Source organism: Muntiacus reevesi, chromosome 18 (assembly GCF_963930625.1).
Source record: "Muntiacus reevesi chromosome 18, mMunRee1.1, whole genome shotgun sequence".
NCBI lineage: Eukaryota > Metazoa > Chordata > Mammalia > Artiodactyla > Cervidae > Muntiacus > Muntiacus reevesi.
Window position 1 is genome coordinate 28,283,415 of NC_089266.1, and position 22,255 is coordinate 28,305,669.

At 52.3% G+C, this 22,255-nt stretch overlaps 1 protein-coding gene across 1 annotated transcript in view; it reads left to right on the forward strand.

Moving 5' to 3' along the window:
- Positions 1-4,996: 4,996 nt before the first annotated feature.
- Positions 4,997-22,255, forward strand: part of SLC47A1 (solute carrier family 47 member 1) — a 28,295-nt gene continuing 11,036 nt past the window's right edge. Inside the window, exons 1-10 of the mRNA XM_065911197.1 lie at positions 4,997-5,131; positions 12,372-12,473; positions 14,024-14,092; positions 15,581-15,729; positions 16,902-16,944; positions 18,546-18,590; positions 21,326-21,423; positions 21,629-21,726; positions 21,814-21,927; positions 22,010-22,077. Coding sequence (XP_065767269.1) covers positions 4,997-5,131; positions 12,372-12,473; positions 14,024-14,092; positions 15,581-15,729; positions 16,902-16,944; positions 18,546-18,590; positions 21,326-21,423; positions 21,629-21,726; positions 21,814-21,927; positions 22,010-22,077 — 921 coding nt within the window. The remainder of the gene's footprint in view (positions 5,132-12,371; positions 12,474-14,023; positions 14,093-15,580; positions 15,730-16,901; positions 16,945-18,545; positions 18,591-21,325; positions 21,424-21,628; positions 21,727-21,813; positions 21,928-22,009; positions 22,078-22,255) is intronic.

Consider the following 22,255-nt stretch of genomic DNA (forward strand, 5'->3'; position numbering starts at 1 on the left):
ACTGCAGCCTACCAGGCTCCTCCGTCCATGGGATTTTCCAGGCAAGAGTACTGGAGTGGGGTGCCATTGCCTTCTCCGCATGACATGTTAATTACCTCCAAATTACCTCCTCTCCTGGAGCTTCTCCTGTGGTTCAGATGGTAAAGAATCTGCCTGCAATGTGGGAGACTTGGGTTCAATTCCTGCATTGGGAAGATCCCCTGGAGAAGGAAATGGCAACCCACGCCAATATTCTTGCCTTGAGAATCCCATGGACAGAGGAGCATGGCAGGTCCATGGGGTCACAAAGAGTCAGATATGACTGAACCGACTTGGCATGGCATATTTCATGTTAAGATTCTTGTTAAGAATTTTTTTTTAAATGTGTATTTATTTATTTTTAGCTGCACTGGATCTATGTTGCTGTATGCCGGCTTTCTCTAGTTTCAGTGAATGGGGGCTACTCTAGTTGCAGTGCATGGGCTTCTCATCGCAGTGGCTTCTCTTGTTGTGGAGCACGGGTTTCAGTGGGTGTGGCTTGAGGGCTCTGTGGCACAGGGGTTCCGTTGCTTCTCGGGCACATGGAACCTTCCCGGACCAGGGACTGAACCCATGTCCCATGCATTGGCTGGCAGATTCTTAATCTCTGGACCAGCAGGGAAGCCTTCAGGCATTGTTTCTGAAGCTCTGCCACAGCACAACTGAAGCAACTTAGCACGCATGCACACACAGCAAGGAAATGCCTATGCTCTGGCCAGAGAGCCTTTCACTTTGATTCTTTTAATCCCAGTGGATGAAAAATGGAAGACACCAAGACAGAGACAGGTAAACAGTTTTGTAGGCATGTTATCCCCTATGAAATGTAACCCACAGAAGACAGGTGAAAGCTACAAGGGTGGCTTTGCAAGTGGACAACTTCAAAGTGTTCCCCAAATCCCCGACAACTACACAGTGGTTTTACCTGCTCTCGCAGGTGAATCTTTGGAGGGTGTTTTCTAGCTATTGGCTCTCACAGTGGGGAGTTGCTATGGGTCTGTGTAAACAATAACTTCCGGGAGCTGAATTGCTATGGATATATTATTACTAACCGAAGTCCATACTTTACTCATATTCCTTAGTTCTTGCTTAAGGTCCCTTTTCTGTCCCAGGGTCCCACTCAAGCACCATGGCACGTTCTGTCCTCATTTATCTTAGGCTCCTCTTGGCTGTGACAATTTCTCAGAATGTTCTTGTTTGGGTTGAAGTTGACAGATTTGAAGAGTGCTTATCAGGTATTTTCATAGAATATTTCTCCATTGGGATTTGCCTGATGTTTTTCAGATGATTAGACTGCAGGGTTATGGGTTTTGGGGAGGAAGACCACAGAGCTAAAGTGCCATTTTCATTACATCCTGTCAAGATGCCCTCGTTCCCCAAAATCCCCGTCCCCCTGGAACCTCAGGATGTGACCTGATTTGGAAATATGGTCTTTGCAGATGTGATGACGTTAAGATGAGGTCACATGGGTTAGAGTGGGCTCTGATCCAGTGATCGGTGTCCTTTAAGGAGAGAAAACAGAGACACAGAGGCAGAGATTGGAATTATGCTGCCAGAGGCCAAGAGATGCCAACAACTCCCAGAAGCCAGGAGAGAGCCCTGGAGCAGATGCTCCCTAAGCCCCAGAGAAGCAACCAGCCCTGTCAGCTCCTGCATTTTAGACTTCTGGCCTTCAGCACTATGAGAGAATACACTGCTGTTGGTTTACGCCACCAGTTACAGCACCCCTAGGTACATACTTAAGTACATACTATGGGCCTGATTTATCACTGTTGATGTTAACCTTGGTCACTGGGCAGAGGTAGTTTTTGCCAGGTTTCTCTGCTATAAAGTCACTGTCTCCTCCTCCACACACACACCCTTCCATGGTGTGCTCTTTGGAAGGAAGTCCCTGTTCACAGTCCCGTTGTACTTTAAAAACTAATTAATTAATTAATTTTTGGCTGCCCTGGGTCTTTGTTGCTGTGTGTGGACTACTCTCTAGTTAACGGCTCCCGGGCTCTAGAGTGCGGGCTCCGTAGTTGTGGTGAGTGGGTTCGGTTACTCTGCTGCATGTGGAAACGTCCCAGACCAGGGATTGAACCTGTGTCTCCTGTGTTGGCAGGAGGATTCTTAACCACTGGACCACCAGGAAAGTCCCCACAGTCCTTTAAAGAGTTGTGAATGCTCCATGTCACAGGAGGGTTTATTTGAAGGCTCTTGAGAGTCCCTTGGACAGCAAGGAGATCAAACCAGTCAATCCTAAAGGAAACGAACTCTGAATATTCATTGGAAGGACTGATGCTGAAGCTGAAGCTCCAATACTTTGGCTACCTGATGTTAAGAACTGAGTCATTGGAAAAGACTCCGATGCTGGGAAAGATTGAAGGCGGGAGGAGAAGGGGATGACAGAGGATAAAATGGTTGGATGGCATCACTGACTCAATGGACACAAGTTTGAGCAAACTCCAGGAGATGGTGAAGGACAGGGAAGCCTGGCGTGCTGTAGTCCATGGGGTCGCAAAGAGTCGGACATATCTAAGCAAATAAACAACAATCGTGGAAGAGGCTTTTCTCCTTCCAGTATTCTCTATGTTATTACCAACATAAAAGACTGATCATATCTGTTGAAGGACTTAAGTGTAACAACTTTTTTAATTCCTTTAATTAACCCTATTAGCTTTATCCCCATGTAATTTCTTTGGACCGTCTGGAATTATGACCATGAACGATGCTTTGGTCTCTTCTCAAAAGTTATACATCACATTTCTGTTTCATGACTTCTAATATTGGCCAGGATACCAGATGACTATTAAAAAGCTGGGCTTGGAGATATAGCATACATCCCAGCATTTTTGTCTGAAGGGACCCTCTGTGTAACTCTGGTGGGACTCTTGCCAGTGACAGACAGCACCCAACTTTTCTGGTACAGAGTTGAGCCAAAGGTTTTGGGTCCAGCCAAACAAGACCCTATTTCCCTGGCCAGGGTGATTGTTCCAAAGGCAGGCAGGAAACCAAAACAGGGCCAACCAATTTTCTCTGTTTTTGGTTTGTTTGGTCCCAAAGAGAAGTGGAGAGGGTCTTATTATCTGGATTACAAGGTAGGAAAGATGGGAATGAGGATTGGGAGAGGCCACCCTCCTGAACAGGCAAAGAGAGGCTGCCTACAGAGAAAGATGAGGCTGAGGAGTGAAGAGCAAATAGTGGGGAGGGGACTACAGTAGTGATCCAGGTTAAGACTCTGCCTTCCAGTGCAAGGGACTCGGGTTTGGTCCCTGGTGGGGGAATTAAGATACCGCATGCCACTGCTGGGCAACTAAGCCGAGTGCTGCAGCTAGAGAGAAGCTTGCATGCCATGATGAAAGACTCGTGGAACTAAGATCCCACATGCCTCAATGAAGGCAAGACTCCATGAACCCAGTAAAGTAAAATAAAAATTAATTAATTTTTAAAATGGTGGAGAGAAGAGGGCGGGGAAGACAGATGGGGAGGCAGAACACTCATGACCTTGTTGTAAATCCCTGAAGCCAGACTTCCAGCTGTGCGACCCTCCCAGGATTTATGTTTTCCTTTTTCTAAAGTTGGGCCTCTTACGACAGAGGGAACTTTGTTACTGAAATCACTCTTGTCTTGGTGACTAACTTTTCTTAGGCAATTACCGTGTACCAACCAGGCTGAGAGCACATAGTCCATCTATACCATCTCATTTTTTAAAATAAGATACATTCTTTCTTTTGGCCACCTGACTTGTGGGATCTTAGTTCCCCAACCAAGGACTGAACCCTGGTTGCTGGCAGTGAAAAGTGCAGAGTTCCAACCACTGGACCATACCATCTCATTCAATCCTCACCACAGAGGGCAGTTGTAGATACCGTTTCAAGTTCACAGATGGGAAAACTGAGGTTCTGAGGGACCAGCAAGTTGCTGGTGCTCTCCCCGTAGACCCTGGTGATGTCTCCAGAGCCCAGGTTTGCTGACACACAGCCTCTTAGTCCCCTTGCCAACAAACACTTGGCACTGGCTGTTTGCCTCTATCAGGATGCAGTCACTGGCCACTGGCCCCAACCTTCATCACACCCTGAAAGGATTTCAGAGCGGAGATCAGGAATGAGGCTGTCTGCTCTGGGAAAATCCTGGCAGAACAAGCCTTCAGAAGATATTCTCAGGAGAAGATTTTATGAGCCTCATGTCTAGAAAAGCACTAAAATCATGAAGGGGGACATCTGCTCCTGACCAGCAGCAAACCTTTGCCAAAGAGTGTGCTTGACTGCACACTGCCCCCTTCACTAAAATCGTGCGTAATACTGACCCCCCCCCCCCCCCCCCCCATTTTCGGAGCAGTTCCTCAGCTCTCTGAAATGTCACCTTGCAGGCTATAGTCCTCATTTTGCCCACAATAAAACTTAACTCACAACTCTCTCACGGAGCATTTTAAAAATCAATACCCTTATCCAGCTGATGGATAAACATCCAAGACCAGGGAACCTGAGTCCTGGCGCTTGAAAATGCGGCCTTGTGCGCTATCCTGGCAGAGTCTAAGTTAAGGAACGGGCGCACGCGGGCGGGGTGGGATGGGAAGAAGAGCCTCCGTACAGTCAAGTCCAGTCTCCCAGCCTGTGTGCAGGCGCTCGGGGAGCCGGAGGTGTCTGGCTGCGGGCGCGGGCCCTCAGTGGCCAGCCCGCCAGCGCTTCCACGCGGCTCTCAGACCCCAAGCCCTGGGAGGCGCGGAGCCGGCAAGCCTGGCTCCCGAGGGTCGGAGGACCCAGCCCCCGCCGCGCTTTCCACTTTCTGTTTCTTTCCGGAGCTTCCTTCAACTTTGTATTCGGAGTCCCGGAGTTGGCAGGCCTTTGCCAGCGAAGCGGGCGACCTGGGCCGGGCGGCGGGGGCGCGCCCAAGGTGGGCGGTGGGCGGCAGGCGGCCCGGGGCGGGGACTGGAGCGCGGCTGTCCGGGCCGGTCCTCCCCTTGGTCTCCTGCGCGCGCCCCGCGGCTGGCGCCCGGCACATGGAGGCGGCCGAGGAGATTACACCCGGGCCGGGAGGCCGGGCGCTCAGCCCGGAGCGCAGCGCCCCGCGCAGTCTGCGGCTGGCCGACCTCCGGCGGGAGCTGCGGGCGCTCCTGTTCCTGGCGGGCCCCGCGGTGAGTAGGGGGCCTCGCCGGGGGCTGGTACCGGGGGCGGGGGCCCCGGGGCGCAGAGCTAGCGGGAGGCGGCGGGCGGGCGCGCGCGGTGCCACGGTCCTGGGAGCCTGGAGGCGGGCAGGTCCCGGCGCCTCCGTATGCGCCCGGGCCGCGCTGGCCGCCCTGCGCGGCTGGCCCGCTAGGGCGCGGGACCGGCCGCATCCATTCTCCCGCTCCGGAGCCTTCTCTGGATGAGGGCTCCCGAGGAGCAGGCAGAAGCCACCAGAACCGCAAAACACTGCGGAGAACACCGAAAACTAGCCGTCGATTCCGGCCGTGAACGCGCGTCTCTGGAGTAACTCCAGGTGGGGAGCGGTGTCTCTTAGACCCACATCTTCAGGACGATTTCTTCGGAATTGCGTAAACCACCTCTGCCCAAGGAAACTAGCGGCATCCTGACCCACACGCCCTCCCCCAATTCTTGTGTTCAAAACGTTTTTGATGTGGTTCTCTTTGGGGCTGAGGGTTTTTTTTTTTTTTTTTTTTTCCTCCTTATCATTGTCAGTTTAGGACTCTCTGTGTTGTCTATTTAAAGGTAATTAGAATTTTGAAACCACAACACCCACAAAACAGAATCTCATCGTTGTGCTGCTGTCAGTTTGGGCGATTTTCAATTCAACAGGGTAGGGGAGCCCTTTCTTCAGACAAGAAGAACCTGGGATGGTTCTAAGGGGAGAATAAGCTTTTGGACTGGAGAAGGGACTGGCTCCCCACTCCAGTATTCTTGCTTGGAGAATCCCATGGACAGAGGAGCCTGGTGGGCTCCACAAAGAGTCAGACATGACTGAGCGACTAACACACAAGCTTTTGGGTGCGGGGTTGATGAGACATTCTGCACCTGCAGAGGCTGAGGCAGACAGGAGTGACCCGATGGTGACCCCACTGTTTGTGGGATCCTGGGATGCCGGTTGTGTTGTACCTGGTGGCATGGATGAGGCTGGGAGAAAGCCATGACTTGAAAATCCATGTAGCGGGGAGCTGTTGGCAGCCAGAGGGAAAAGAACACCTGGTTAGGAATCTTACTTGTGGGTCCAGTTCTCTGCTTTGATCTCAGAAGGGGGGTTAGGAAACGGCTACATGAACCTGAGTCGGCTGGTAACCTCTTCCGGCCTCTGCTTATCCATCCATAAAATGCAGCTAATAATACCATGCTTGGCCCAACATTATCTCACAGATCACTGTGAGAAAGCTCTCTGTAAGTCTTCCCAGTGGCTCAGCAGTAAAGAATCTGCCTGCCAAAAAAAAAAAAAAAAAAAAGAGAGAATCTGCCTGCCAATGCAGGAGACTCGGGTTCGATCCCTGGGTTGGGAAGATTCCCTGGAGGAGGAAATGGCAACCCACTCGTTTTCTTGCCACAGAGTCGGACAAGACTTGAGCAACTAAACACGCAAAACTGCTATTGCTCTGCTAAGTCGCTTCAGTTGTGTCCGACTTGCGACCCCATGGATCCCGCCAGGCTCCTCTGTCCACGGGATTTCCCAGGCAAGAACACTGGAGTGGGTTGCCATTTCCTTCCCCAGGGGATCTTCCTGACCAGGGATAAAAACCTTATCTCTTATGTCTCCTACATTGGCAGGTGAGTTCTTTACCTGAGTTCTAACACCACCTAGGAAGCCCCCTGAAAATGAATAACTAAACAAGGTAGCCTCTGAGATGCAGCACTCCCAGGGCAGGCCCCTGTCTCTGCTGGCCCCCAGAGTCACCCGGTCCCCTTGATGGACCTGTTGGCCTGCAGGGATGGTGAGCACAGGGCTGACATGCCAGCCCCCCACCCTTTCTCTCCATACACCTGTGTGTGTGCCTGTGATGATGTTAATTATAAATGTAATCTATGTTCCTTGTAGAAAAAACAGAAAACCGACAAATGAAAGGAAAAGTCTCTGAAATGATCTGAGATCATCAGAGAGTTGGGAAATGTTCCTTGCAGCCATTTGTGGGGCTGTTTCTGTCTGACTGCTTTATGCAGTCGGGTCCTAGAGTTCTGGCACCTGTTTAATTGTAATGGGTTGTATATGGGCCCCTCTTGGTCCCTCTCTGTCTATTCCCCTCTGCTCTGGGTTTTCTGTTTCCTGGGGGCACAAAGGAGGGGAGAGGTGCCCCTCTTTGCCTGCTCAGGGTCCCGCTCTTCGCCTTCTGAGGCTCCACCATCCATTAGGTAGGACCCTGGTCTGGGACTCCTCTCTCTGATTTTCTATCTCCCGTTCACCCTGTCCCTTCCAGCACTCTCATATCAACACTGACCCATGAGGATCCAATGTAGGAATCAGGTTGAGGGACTAGGACTTACCATGCCCGCAGTGAGCTTTAAATGAAGGCTGTAAAGAGAGAATAATGCAGAGTAGAAAGGCAAGTGTGTGAGATGAGCCGTGCACATCTGAACAGAGGCTGGGCCACATTTTCCTTTAAAGATTTAGGTAAACTGTGCATTTGTTGGGGCGGGAAGGCAGTTGTTGAAGTTACCTGGCCTCAGGCGTTTCAGCTGAGCTTTCTCCTCATCTTTAAGCTTCTCTTCACCAGACTGAACTGTCAGTCCTGAAGAATAATCTCAAAGAGAGATTGCGTGCTCCTCAGAGACACAGGCTGTGCAGTGCATTGGTGAGGATAGAAAAGAGTTGGGGTTAGCCAGGCCCAGACAGAGGGCAGTAGTTTCCATCTCCATGGAAACAGGCTCACCTGGGAGAGAGTTGAGAGGGTCTAGGGCTGCAGGGCGAAGACTAGTGACAATGCCCCCCAAGCAGAAGGGCATCTGAGAGACTGGCTTCCTGCCCACAAACCTGCAGGCTGATCTCTGACTTACCCTGTAGGTAGGGAACGAGGAGCTGGGCGTGTTCAGTGACCTTATGTAAGATGTCGCAGGAGCAGATTTGCTGGAGGTAGAAGATAACCTTGGCCGAAGGTGGGAGCTCCTTGGCGGTCCAGTGGTTAGGACTCTGAGCTTTCACTGCCAAGGGCCCAGTTTCAGTCCCTGGCCAGGGAACTAAGATCCCACAAATCCAACTGCCCCCTGCCCTCACCTTTTCCCAGCCCCAGCCATCACTCACACCCAACCCCCACCTGCCTGGAACATTCTCCCAGACAGACAAGCCCCCTTCACTTGCCTACTCACCATCCAGGTTTCGGCAGAAACTTCTGTGATTCCTGGGCTCCTGTGTTATCTGCAGTGCCTGTCTTGTGTGATCCTCTGTGTTGCTCCATGTTGAACATCTTTCCCTGTAATGCCCTGGGTTCCCTGGGGTGGGGCTGGAGCCATGGTGTTCACCTTACTCAAATCCATGCTCCCGTGCTTGACCTGTACTCTGTGCTCCAAAGGAGTGGACGAGAATCGACCTTCTGAGAGTCAGGTGATTGGGTCCTGACTGAACTTCTGACCTGGCTGCATGACTGGGGGCTGGGTGTCCAGCCCGCCCCCCTGCCTGCACTTACCTCGGGTATGTGCACCCAGTGACCTGGCATCCTGCCAGGCTGACCTTTGCTGCTGATGCTGACCTTCCTGGCATCCCTGGACGGGGTGAGGATGGACCCTCGGGGACTGGGCAGGCTCACACCTGCTGTCCTGCTGGCATCCAGCCCCAGGGGGCACTCTCCCAAAGCCTCCTGGCCAGAAAACGAGGGTCTCCATGACAGGAGGCAGAGACATGCACAGAGAGCCCAGCCATCTCTCTTGTCCACTTAGCCCTGTCTGGACCCCAGGCAGGAGTCCTTGAGGTGCTGGGGGAACAACCTGTGGGCCCAGCAGCAAGCCCCTGTAGGTTCTCTAGGTCTGGTCCTTGACGGCCCCCCTCTTGATTGAACGAGTATAGCAGGGTGATGGGGGGGAAGTATGCTGAAAGACAGATCCCTCAACCCCATGGACATCTGGACTCTGTTGCTTTAAGTAGGACTGGGCATGGGTCTTCTGACCAACACCCTCAGGTGATCTCAGGTGTGTGCTTAGCAAACATGAACTCTGGAGCCAGGACCCCCGCCATCCGGAGGCTGGGGCACGGGAAGTCTTGCCATTCAAGGACTGCACCACTGGGCTGACCCACCTTCAACCCAACAGTTGAGTGGATTAGCTCTGCAGGAGACGTGGGTTTGATTCCTGGGTCAGGAAGATCCCCTAGAGGAGGAAATGGCAACGCATTCCAGTATTCTTGCCTGGGAAATCCCATGGGCAGAGGAGTCTGGCGGGCTATAGCCTATAGGTCGCAAAGAGTCAGACACAACTGAGCACACACACACACATGCACTCATGAATTAGCTCAGCTAGATTTCCCAGCCTCTGCTCTGAGAGGGTCAACTGTTCCCACCCGTGCACTGGGCATTCACCCTAAGAAAATGTCTGGCCCCACCCAAGTAAGAAAGACATTCCGTGCAGTGCGATTTGTATCAGCAAAACCTAGGGAGCAGCCCAGAGACCTGATCATGGAGGAGATGAGTGCATTTTCCTGTGAAGCCACAGAAACAGCTTATATGTGGCCTGCAGAGGTACTGGACACTGTGTTCTGGAAATATTGAAGTCCCATGGAAAAGGGGAAAACAGATCTATGACTATAGTTTGCAACAGTTTATGATAGTTCAGTTCAGTTCAGTTGCTCAGTCGTGTCCAACTCTTTGCGACCCCATGGACTGCAGCACACCAGGCTTCCCTGTCCATCACCAACTCCCAGAGCTTACTCAAACTCATGTCCATTGTTGAGTCGGTGATGCCATCCAACCATCTCATCCTCTATCACCCTCTTCTCCTCCTGCCTTCAATCTTTCCCAGCATCAGGGTCTTTTCAAATGAGTCAGTTCTTTGCATCAGGTGGCCAAAAGACTGGAGTGTCAGCTTCAGTGTTAGTTCTTCCAATGAATATTCAGGACTGATTTCCTTTAGGATGGACTGGTTTGATCTCCTTGCTGTCCAAGGGACTCTGAAGAGTCTTCTCCAACACCACAGTTCAAAAGCATCAGTTCTTCGGCACTCAGCTTTCTTTATGGTCCAACTCTCACATCCATACATGACTACTGGAAAAACCATAGCTTTGACTAGATAGACCTTTGTTGGCAAAGTAATGTCTCTGCTTTTTAATATGCTGTCTAGGTTGGTCATAGCTTTTCTTCCAAGGAGCAAGTGTCTTTTAATTTCATGGCTGCAGTCACCATCTGTAGGGATTTTGGAACCCCCCAAAATAAAGTTTCTCACTGTTTCCATTGTTTCCCCATCTATTTGCCATGAAGTGATGGGACCAGATCTTAGTTTTCTGAATGTTGAGTTTTAAGCTTACTTTTTCACTCTCCTTCACTTTCATCAAGAGGCTCTTCAATTCCTCTTTGCTTTCTGCCATAAGGGTGGTGTCATCTGTATATCTGAGGTTATTGATATTTCTGTTGGTAGTCTTGATTCTAGCTTGTGCTTCATCCAGTCCAGCATTTCTCATGATGTACTCTGCATATAAGTTAAATAAGCAGGGTGACTATATGCAGCCTTGATGTACTCCTTTCCCGATTTGGAACCAGTCCATTGTTCCATGTCCGGTTCTAACTGTCGCTTCTTGACCTGCATACAGATTTCTCAGGAGGCAGGTAAGGTGGTCTAGTATTCCCATCTCTTGAAGAATTTTCCACAGTTTGTGGTGATCCACACAGTCAGAGGCTTTGGCATAGTCAATAAAGCAGATGTAGTTTATGCACAAAAAGACTTAAAAAAAAAAACACTGAAAAGATTGATAGTGATGCTGAATTTACCCAAATAAGGGCCCTGTGACCTTTAAAGTTAATATAAATTCACAATCAAAGAGACACCAACCCTGTGAATGAAACCACAGAATATCTGTAGGGTGGGGACAGCAGCTAGTCGTGGCCAGTTCCTGGGAACAGGCCTACAGGGGCCCCTCGTTCTGACTTTAGGGTCTACAGAATTGGGCTTTTCATATCAACATTTTTCAAAATTTCTATTTATTTATTTTTGGCTATGCCGGGTCTTCATTGCTGTGTGGGCTTTTCTCTAGTTGCAGTGCTGAGCAGGGGCTTCTCTCTAGTCTTTGGTCTCTGCGGTGGGGGAAGCAGGAACTGGGTCGAGGTTTGGAATTCGATGTGGAGGTGTATGCACCATCCCCCCGGCACATGCATGCACACACACACACACTCGTGCACACATGGCTAAGAGCGGGCCTCTCATGGTCTGTCGATCGGGGTCCACCTGCGGAGATGCACCTGTCTGTCCCCAGGTGCAGGAAGGAAAAGCAGGTGGTCACCTGTACCGTCACCAGCAGGGCCAGGTCCGATGCCCACGTGGCGATCTTGGGTGGTTGTGGCGCTGGCCGATGGCAGTGTGGGTTGACAGAGGTGAGGACTAGGGTCACTGGGAGCCTCATCTGAGCTCACCGGAGGAGCCTTCGCCCTCGAAGGACTGAACGGCAGCAGTGCTGGCTGGTCCTGCACAAGCTCCCTGAGCCCCAGGCGTGCACTTTGAGAGGGGCGTGTGGGGCTGACACGCGTCTTCAGGCACTGATTCCATCTCCCCTCTCGGACCACAGGGGATCCCGGGAGAGACGGGCTTCCCGGGAAGTCCTGCACCTCCCGGGTCTGGCAGATGGGTCACAGAAGATGGTTTTTAATTAACCTGAGGAGTTAAGTCAGTGTCCAGAAGTGAGGCGGGAAGTTCTGGAATGGTGAGGGAGAATGAGTCCGTGTTCCCCAAGCTGAATTTACCCTCATATCGGAGGCTTTGTGGAATCTGAGATGCTTGGCAGACTGGTAATGATTCACCCCAACATTCCAGACCCCACTGGCCTTCCACTGAGGTAGCCTCAGGTCCGCCTCAGGAGTTCCTCTCTGTGGACTGTTCTGCTGGTTGTTGAAAGCTCTTCTCTTCAGCCCTCAGGAGGAATCTGAAATAACGACGGGGTCATCCCAGGAGGCAGCCTCTAGAGATTTCAGGGAAAATAGGCATGCAGTCTACAGTATGAGAATCTACAGTGAAAAATAAATTTTAAAAGTTGGAAGTTCTCAGAAACAGGATACTGGTGGTAGGAAATGAACTTGCGTATTTTTCAAGAAGTCCACCTGAGGCTGCTCATTTGCCTATGAGAGCTGGCGGAGGTTCCTGCAAGCCAGACCTCCTTACCTCTGGTCCGAGCCCACCCCGGGAGGGTGGGGTCACCTGGGAGGCCCACCCCTTCCTTCCACTGCCATGTCGGGCCTGGCCTGCAGCTTCGTGTTTTCTGTCTCTTCCCAGTTCCTGGCCCAGTTGATGGTGTTCCTCATTGGTTTTGTGAGCTCTGTGTTCTGCGGGCACCTGGGGAAGCTGGAGCTGGACGCCGTCACACTGGCAATTGCTGTACGTACGGGGCTTGCCAGTTCAGAGCTGGGAAGCCATCTGTGTATTCATTTCCTCCTCTGGCTCTTACAGATGATCAGAGTGTAGCGGTTTCAGGGAAGACACATAGGTGTCTGAATCTCTCACTGTTGGAGGCCACTGATATGAAAGGGGTTTCACTGGACTAATCCTCAGGTGTGGGCAGGGCTGTGACCATGTTTCCATCCTTAGCCTACCTCTCCTTCCCCAGGGAACTGCCCCGGTTATGTGTTTCCTCAGGCGCCAGGCTCCGGGTGGGATGTCTTTGGAGGGTCCGAATTCTGTCTGCCACGTCAGCTAGTTTCCCATCCCTGGAGCTCTGGCTCCCACCCTGACCCCACATCTGGGAGAAGGGAATTGTTCACCAGTAGAAATCCTCACACCTCCCCCAGCCCTTGATTTGTCTCTTGTCCCGAGATGCCAGAATATGAAAACCTGGGTGCCTGGGTCCTAACCTGAAATCGGGAAGACGGACTTCCCTGGTAGTCCAATGGTTAAGAATCTGCCTTTCAGTGCAGGGGACATGGGCTGGATCCCTGGTGGGGATCCCTTGTTGCTCCACAACAAAGGCCCAGCTCAGCCCACCCCCCAAATAATAATAAAACTTTAAAAAATTTAAATAATAAAAATTTAAAAAATCAGGAGGAACCAGTCCTTTCTGTACCCCAGACATGAGCCCCACAACCATAGAGAGATGTTGCCCTCAGCCGTAGTTGCTGGCCTGGGGGCCTTGCTGGCCTGTTCACTTGGGCCAGCAGATGTTTCGCTGAAGTTCTTGCCGCAGGTGTGTCCTCTGAAAGGCACATATCAGCCTCCTGCACCTGGTCCGTCGGGCATTTGAACTTGCCACCTCTGAGCCTGCAAGGTACTCTGAACCATCCCCAGGGTCTCGTGGATTGCTTTGCTTTCAGGGAGGAGCATGGACAACCCTGGATTAATTATTCTTTTTGGTCTCTGATGTTTGGATATTTGGGGAACTCAGCAAGCTTCCCTCAGATCCTTCTTGGCCACAGAAGTACAGGAAAGCTGGTGCTTCCAGGCTGGGCCTGGCGGGGACTACTGTCCCTGGTGCCTCCTGCAGATTTGGGGGGTAGCAGGTGGAGATAGGCAGGGCCTCAGATTTCTCTGGTTTGGGGGTGCTGTGGGTGCTGGAAGGCCTCTGGCACAAGTCTTGGCTCTGAGACTTGCTTGTGCTCTCGAAGAGTCCTTCAGGGTGTTGTGTGGGTCATCACTAGCAAGTGGGCTCACCCAGGACTGCTCTGTGCCATGCTGCAGGCCCCTTAAGAAGGGCTCATGGTCCTCGGAACCTGGGAAAAAGGTGCCCAAGACCTGGGGAGCAAATGCCTAAGAAAGAATAATGCGGTGTGGTCACCACAGCCTTGAATGTCCTTTTCTCCCAGCATTGTGTCTGTCCTTTAATTCAGGGCATGGGGAGGTCTGTGCACAGGCTCCGGGTGGGGTGCTGAGGGCTCCAGGGCTCTAACAGGCAGACGGGGAACCTGCCCCCAGCCTCCTCCCTGGTTTGTTCCCAGGTGGTCAACGTTACTGGTGTCTCGGTGGGGTTCGGCTTGTCTTCTGCTTGTGACACGCTCATCTCCCAGGTGAGTAGCAGCCCCAGGTCATGTCACTCCCCCCCCCCCCCCAGTTGGAGGGTGGAGTCCCCCAGGGCAAACCCTTGCACATTTTTCAGCTCTCCTGATGCCTCCAAAGTGTGGCTGCAGGTCTCTCTGGTCTGGGAAGTGGTGTTTTTCTGCATGACTGCCCTACGCTGCTGCTACGTCTTGATAGATAGGGGATGTTTTGAAAAAGTCCCTTTTATCACTTCCAACATTGTGGAGCTTGGTATGCCCAAGGGTCCTCAAACGTGCATGTGTGTCAGAGTCACTTGGGGGCCCCCCACCAGCCATAAGCCTGAAGAACCAGGTCTCGGGGGTAGGGTGGGGAGTGTCCTGACTGGTTGTGTATGCCGGTCCCAGTGGCTAATTTCAAGCTGCCCAAGATGTCATTGAGCTGGCTGGGGAGGGATGTGCATGGTGGGTTTTGTAAGCAATGGGAGCTGGCTCCAGTGCCTCCCCCATCCCCAAGTTTCTGCATCAGTAGGTCTGGGGAGGGGGAGGCCCAGGACATCATATTTCTAATAGGTTTCCGGGTGAGGCCACCCGACTGCACATTAGGATTACATGGACATGGGGAGATTTTACAAATTATTGGTGTCTGGGACCTACTCTGGACGAGTTAAGTCCAGACTTATCCTTATCAAGCCCCTGTCATCAATGATTTAAAAATGTTCCCCAAATTCAACATCCATTTATGATAAAAAACTCTTCAGAAAATAGGAACAGAAGGAACATACCTCAACATAATAAAGACCATACAGAAAAAGACCCTGGTTCTGGGAAAGATTGAAGTCAAGAGAAGGGGGCAGCAGAGGATGAGATGGTTAGATAACATCACTGACTTAATGGCATGAGCTTGCACAAACTCCGGGAGATGGTGAAGGACAGGAAGGCCTGGTGTGCTGCAGTCCGTGGGGTTGCAAAGAGTCAGACATGACCGAGTGACGAAACAACAATGTTAAGGTCACAGCTAACATACTCAATGGTGAAAAGCTAAAAGCTTTTCATCTAAGATCAGGAATCAGACAAGGATGCCCTCTTGCTTCACTTTTATTCAGCATAGTATTGGAAGTACCAGCCATAGCAATCAGAGAAGAAAAAGAAATACAAGAAATCCCAACTGGAAAGGAAGAAGTAAAACTGTCGCTGTTTACAGATGACATGATGCTATACATAGAAAATCCTAAAGACACCACCAGAAAATACCTGGAGCTCATCAATGAATTTGGTAAAGTTCTAGGACACAAAATTAATATGCAGAAACCTGTTGTGTTTCTATATCCTAACAATGAAATATCAGAGAAATGTTCCTTAGGTGATTCTGATGAGCAGCCGAGTTTGAGAACCACTGATACCTAAAACGTAGCAGTCTCTGGGGCCATCTGTCTCTTTATGAGGTGTGATTGGAGGCCTCTGGGGGACAGTGAGGGTGCCATTTCTGTGTTAATGCGTTGGTTTTGACTGTGCACACAGACGTTTGGGAGCCAGAACAAGAAGCACGTGGGCGTCATCCTGCAGCGGAGTGTGCTGGTGCTGCTGCTCTGCTGTCTGCCCTGCTGGGCGCTCTTCCTCAACACCCAGCTCATCCTGCTGCTCTGCAGGCAGGACCCGGCCGTGTCCAGGTGAGATGGGCCACCCCCCGGCAGGATGGGTCCATCCCGGCAGAAAGATGGTGCCAGCCAGGTTCAACCTCTGGGGGTTCCCAAGGCCAGGGACCAGGCCATGCGCCAGGAGTGGGTTAAGCTGTCCTCAGCTGATTCTCCATACCTGGCCCATGGGGTAACATACCGAGTCCTCATTTGGGTAATTTTCAGATAAATAGTTTTGGGTGAAATATGATCTGCAAACACCCTCTACGTGAAATGGTGGTTCATGGTGTTGGTTCTCGGTTTTGTGATTCTTGGCCCTGGTTGATATTAAAATCACCTGAATGCTTTTAAAGCCCACTGCTGGAGAATTGACTCTGTGCTTTCACTGCCAAGGGCCCAGGTTCAATTCCTGGTTGGGGAACTAAGATCCTGAAAGCTGCATGGTGTGGCAGAAAAAAAGAAAACACCCCCCCCAACCTGGTCCCCTCCTCCAGCATTTTGTTCTTTTCATTTGTTTGTTAAAATATTTATTTATTTGGCTGCATACGAGATCTTTGATCTTGGTTGCCACCTGTGTGATCTTTAGTTGCAGGATCTAGTTCCCTGACCAGGGATCGAACCCAGGCCCCCTGCACTGGGAACACAGAGTCTTAGCCACTGGATCACCAGGGAAGTCCCTAGCATTCTGGTTTAATTGGCCTGGGGTGCAGCCTGAGTGTCCACGTCTTTCAAAGCTCCCTTAGATGATTCTAAAATATGACGCCAGGTTTGAGAGCCGATGGTTTAGTTGATAAAGACCTTTTTATGACTTTCTGATCAACCAGTGGCTCTGAACCCAGGGGACGTTTGGAATGTTAGAAGACGTTTCTGGACATCAGAACTGGTATGGGGATGTCGCTGCTGGTAGAAACCAGAGATGCTCCAGAACATCTTGGGATGCACAGGACTGCCTCCACGGCAAGAATTACCCAGCCAGGGTGCCCAGTTTGAACCCCCTGTCCTGGACCTGGAGAGACTTGGAAGAACCAAAAATGGTCACTCGGGTCATAGGATGACGCACTCTGTGTAGATTCTGACAGTGCTCCCGCAGCTTCAGCCTGTAAGTTTAGGAAGAGCCAGGCATGTGAAAGGCAGTGTTGCTGTGTCCTGCCTACCCTCCCCTGGAAACAGAGCACTGTGTCACTTTTTTCCTCTTCCTTGCACAGGCTTACCCAGACCTATGTCATGATCTTCATTCCAGCTCTTCCTGTAAGTGTCCACGGGGTAAGGGGGTTCCTCCTTGAGGTTCATGGGTAAAAAGGCAGTGGCGATGCCTTGAACTCAGGGGTCTGGTTCACCCCTGAGATGATGCCCACATGAGGAGTTGGTTCCTTCAAGGAAGTGTGGTTTTCATCACACTCGGGAAAGACACAAACCTTTGTCCCTCGAGAAACACCAGGGTCAAGAGGGCTGCAGAGGCCGGGACCCCCGCTCCTGCAGCAGAAGGGGCCTCTGCTTACCCACGGGGAGGAGCTCAGACTTCTTCTGTAGATGGTGAATCCTTGCCACCACGGACCCCCGGGGACCTCGCCCAGAACTTTGAGGCTCTTGCTTGCTGAGCCTGAGACACAGAACCCACGTGTGTGTTAGTGTTCAGGGGGGCCCTGCCTGGTTGATGAACAAGCACAGCTATTTCATTCAGTTAAACACGTGGCCAGACTAGTCTGCTGAGATGCTGTAACTAAATATCACAGAAACAGAAACCCATTTCTCACAGTCTCGGGGGCTGGCAGGTCCCAGGTCAAGGTGTCGGGGCTGGTTTCCTCTGAGGCCTCTCTCCTTGGCATGGAGACTCACCCCCAGTGTCGCTTGTCTGCCCAGAAGGACACCAGTCCTGCTGGATCAGGCCTCCCGCTGCAGTGGCCTCGTTTAAACTTAATTGACTTTGGGCTTCCCTGGTGGCTCAGATAGTAAACAATCTGCCTCCAATGCAGTATTGGAGAATCAAACCCAGGTTCGATCCCTGGGTTGGGACGATCCCCTGGAGAAGGAGATGGCAACCCACTCCAGTATTCTTGCCTGGAGAATTCCATGGACAGAGGAGCCTGGCAGGCTGCAGTCCATGGGGTCTCAAAGAGTCAGAAACGACAAACATTTTCACTTTTAAAGACTTTATCGAATATGGTCCCATTGGGCATGAGGGTTTCAGCATATGAACTGGGAGGGGATGTAATTCAGACCTCAGAAGCAGTCATTTGCTCTCATAATTGGCATTGTGGTCTTTATTTTTCCTTTTAAACTGAATATTCTTTTCTAAGGTTTTTTTTGGATGTGGACCATTTATTTAACATCTTTATTGAATTGTTACAGTATTGCTTCTGTTTATGTTTTGGGGTTTTTGGGTTTTTTTGTTTTTTTTGGCCCTGAGACATGTGGGATTGTAGCACTCCAACTAGGGACCAAGCTGGTACCCTGTGTGCTGGAAGGTGAAGTCTTAACCACTGGACTACCAGGGAAGACCCTGAACTGAATATTCTTGAATTTTTTCCACCAAATAGGACTGCAGCCTAATCTATAGAGGGGGGCACCCACCCAGAGTTTGCAGGGGCCTCCTGCACAGCCCAGCACCCCCAGGAGAGTCCCAACCAAGCCCCCAAGGAAACCGCTCCTCAAGCCCCGCCGGGGGTGCTTGGATCGTGTTCACCCATAAGAGAGATGTCCGGACTTGGGGTTCCTGCCCTGCCCCCGAGCCTCCCAAGAGGGCCCCCACCTGGGCCTCCTCTGGGAGTGGAGGGCAGGCAGGCCGAGGTCCCAGCTCTCCACTGTGAGGCCGGCCAGGGTGCTGATCTCTGTCCCCTGTTGTCTTGCAGGCAACCTTCCTCTACACGTTACAGGTGAAGTACCTGCTCAATCAGGTAACTTGACTCTCCTGTCCTGTGGGGGTGAGGGCATCTCTCCTTTCAGGAGTCAGGGAGAGTGGGTGGAGAGGCTCGCCTATCCGGAGCCCCTGTGGGGCGTTTCCCCGAGGGGTGCACGCAGGGCTGAGGAGTCAAGGAGAGGACAGGTTGTTATTGGCACTGTAAGAGTCGGATCTGGTTCCCATTTGGAAATATTGTTATTGGCGGGTCGGCAGGGAGGATTCTTGGCCCTGTGCTGTCGCCTGGTGGGGGGGGGCAACCTTTCAGCTCCGGCCATCTGGGGATGTGAAAGCACCCCCTTCCCCACCATGGAAAGTGACTCTTGGTGGGTGACTAATAGCCGTGGCCAGAGCCCGGCTCTGTAGGTGTGGATTCATGTGTGGGACCGTCGACTTCCTTCCAGAAGGACCAGATAAATAGGGTGCCAGGTGGTGGTAGGGTACCAGCCCATGGGGGCAGGCTCTCCCGGGCTTGTGTGAAGGGGACAGGATGGTGGAGAAGGAAGCTTTCTAACTAGTTAACATCCTTAAAGTTAAGCTGTTATCCTGGTAATGGAACAACAACGTTTCACATTTTTATAGTATCAGAATTGTATACTTGAAATGCCTGTAAAGAGGCAGAAACCAGCATGTGCCCTGGACTCTGGGCTGTCCCCTCATAGTTTGTTATCCCGTTTCAGGGCCTTTGCCCTGACTGTCAGCCCCCCAACAAACATGGGGCTCCTGGGTGATTGAGTGAGGAGTGGGTGTGAGGACCCCTCCCTGAAGGCCCTGAGGCAGGAGAGACGACTTGGAAGGAGTCCTGAGCCAAGGGGTCCGGAAGGTGACTCGAGTGATGGAGGACCTGTGGGTTTCTCGAGGTGGGAAGGAGAGGGGGGTGCAACCTAGACTGGGGGGAGGCGTGCAGTGGGAGCCTGGACATGGAAGGGGGTTGCCCAGGCTGACTAGATGCAGGAGAGAAGGAAAAGATGGCGCCGCCGCCTCTGGGACACATGGACAGGTTCCTGGGGTCACTAAAGGACGGAGGATGCAGAAAGGTGAGGGGCAGACTCGTGGGGACGCAGTAGGGGCTGTGCAACGGGCCGGGGCCTAGGCGCCTTAGCCTCAGGCCCTCCTCGGTGCCTCTGCTGTTTCTCCTCTCTTTTCCCTCGGCGGGATCCCATCCAGGCCCCCTCTGCCAGGTGGTCCCACAGCCTCCACCTGAAATGCACATCGGGTCACCTGCCTCTCCTGCTGAAACACGCCAGGGCTCCCGGTAAACAGAGTGCTTGGCAAGGTCCTGGTCTGGCCTCTGAGCTGAGGGCGGAGCAGAGGAGCCAGCACCCGCCTGCCCTGCAGAGTGACTGAGCCCTCCCTCCCCAATTGCTGTGTCCAGAGATGTTGTGCCTTCCATGGGAAATCCAGACTGCTTTTTAAAATTAATTAATGAATGACGGCTGCACTGGGTCTTCATTGCTGCTCAAGGGCTTCCTCTAGTTGCAGGGAGGGGGCCCTAGAGCCCAGGCTCAGCAGCTATGGTGCCTGGGCTCAGTTAGCCTGTGGCATGTGGGATCTTCCGAGACCAGGGATTGAACCTGTGTACCCTGCATTGGCAGGTGGCTACTTAACCACTGGACCACCAGGGGAGTCCCGAGATGTTTGATTGATACTGTGTTTTCAAAGAACAGAATTTCTAACAGCCTGTGATTTTGGGCATGATGTTTTACAAGGAGGTAGCGATTTTTAAAAATTGGGATATAGCTGATATACAATATTCTATAAGTTACAGACATACAATATAGTGATTCACAATTTTTAATTCCCAAGTATTGTTATTATAAAATATTGGCTACATTCCCTGTGTTGTGCAGTATGTCCTTGTAGATTATTTAACTCACACATATTAATAGTGGTTTCTACCTCCTAACTCCCTCCTCCTATATTGCCCCTCCCCCTTTTCTCTTCCCGCTGGTAACCACTGGTTTGGTTGTGAGTCTGTTTCTGTTTTGTTACATTCACTAGTCTGTTTTATTTTTTAAATTTCATACATAAGTGATAGTATACAGTATTTTACTTTCTCTGACTTAATTCACTGAGCATAATGCCTTCCACGTCCACCCATGTTGCTGCAAATGGCAAAATGTCATTCTTTTCCATGGCCGAGTCATCGTCCATTGTATATACACACCACATCTTCTCTCTCTGCTCATCTGAAAGGTGACGTTGTACAGTGAGGTGACCCCTTGCGGTGGGCGGCCCCTTCCACTCGGGGGAAGCAGTGCTTCCTGACTTCGTCACAGCCGACTTTCTCTATGTCCGTTTTCTGTCCTGATGCTGCGAGGAGAGATGTCAGCCCTGGTCCCACGTTCACTTCACTCTCACGCCTTCAGTGGGTCAGAGATGTTGGGAGGCCTGGACCTGCTCGGGTCCGTCCCCCACCCCAGGGTCATAGCGTCCCCTTAGGTCAGTTCCTGACCTTCAGCGTTGGTCCAGGTGTACGCGGAAGGTGACGTGTTCACGCTGCTCCTGTGCACGAGCCGTCTCTCGTCCGCCCTCTCTGCCGCTTCCTTCTCTCCTGCCGTGTGTCCGTGGCCAGAAAGATGCCCTTCCTGCCGATCCAGAGGAGGGGGTGCCCGGTGGATAGGAGCAGCAGTGCAGGGACACCTGTGACAGCCGCCCTGCTGGCCACGAGGGCGCCTGTTTGGGTGGCAGTCGGCAGTCCCCATGGGTCTCCAGCACGGCCTCTCATTTCAGGGAATCATCCTGCCCCAGATGGTGACCGGCGTGGCTGCCAACCTGGTCAACGCCCTCGCCAACTACCTGTTTCTCTATCAGATGCATCTTGGGGTTATGTGAGTCCCGGGGAGTCCTGGGTCAGGGAGCGGGGCGGCCTCCTGTGGATTTCCAGGGCAGAGTGGGGTGTCCACGCCGACCCTCCTCCTTGGGCTGCTCTGGACCCTGCGGGGGGATGCTGCTCTTGGAGGAGTGACCCGGGGCTGCTGTGTCACCAGCAGGACGGGGAGGGGGGCACCCCTCAGCGTGTTCTCTTCTGCCCAGGGGCTCGGCGCTGGCAAACACGGTCTCCCAGTTCACCCTGGCTCTCCTTCTCTTCCTGTACATCCTCGCCAAGAGGCTGCACCAGGACACCTGGGGAGGTAAAGGCCGCCTTTCTCCTGCCTGGACACGACTCCTGTCTGTGGCTGTTTGTATCGCAACCGACTGCATCTGTGTCCCGCCCACAGGCTGGTCCTGGGAGTGCCTGCAGGACTGGGGCCCCTTCTTCCGCCTGGCCGTCCCCAGCATGCTGATGCTGTGCATCGAGTGGTGGGCCTACGAGATCGGGAGCTTCCTGAGCGGTCAGCGTGGGGCCGGCCAGTGGCGGCTGGGGGACGGCCCGGGCCCGTGGGAAGCACGCGGTCACCTGTCCCTCTCCCACAGGTGTCCTCGGCATGGTGGAGCTGGGAGCCCAGTCCATCGCGTATGAGCTGGCCGTCATTGTGTACATGGTGAGTGTACAAGCCCATCCTGGGGTGGGGCTGTGTGCTTCCCTCCAAAGAGTGCTGAGCACAGGCATTCAGCATGTACAGGTTGTGAAATAATTCCTGAAGGGCACATTTCACCCTGGAGCCTGGGAGGGTCCTTCTGTATGGCAGGGGGTGTTCCCTGTGAGCTGGAGGGCCTTGG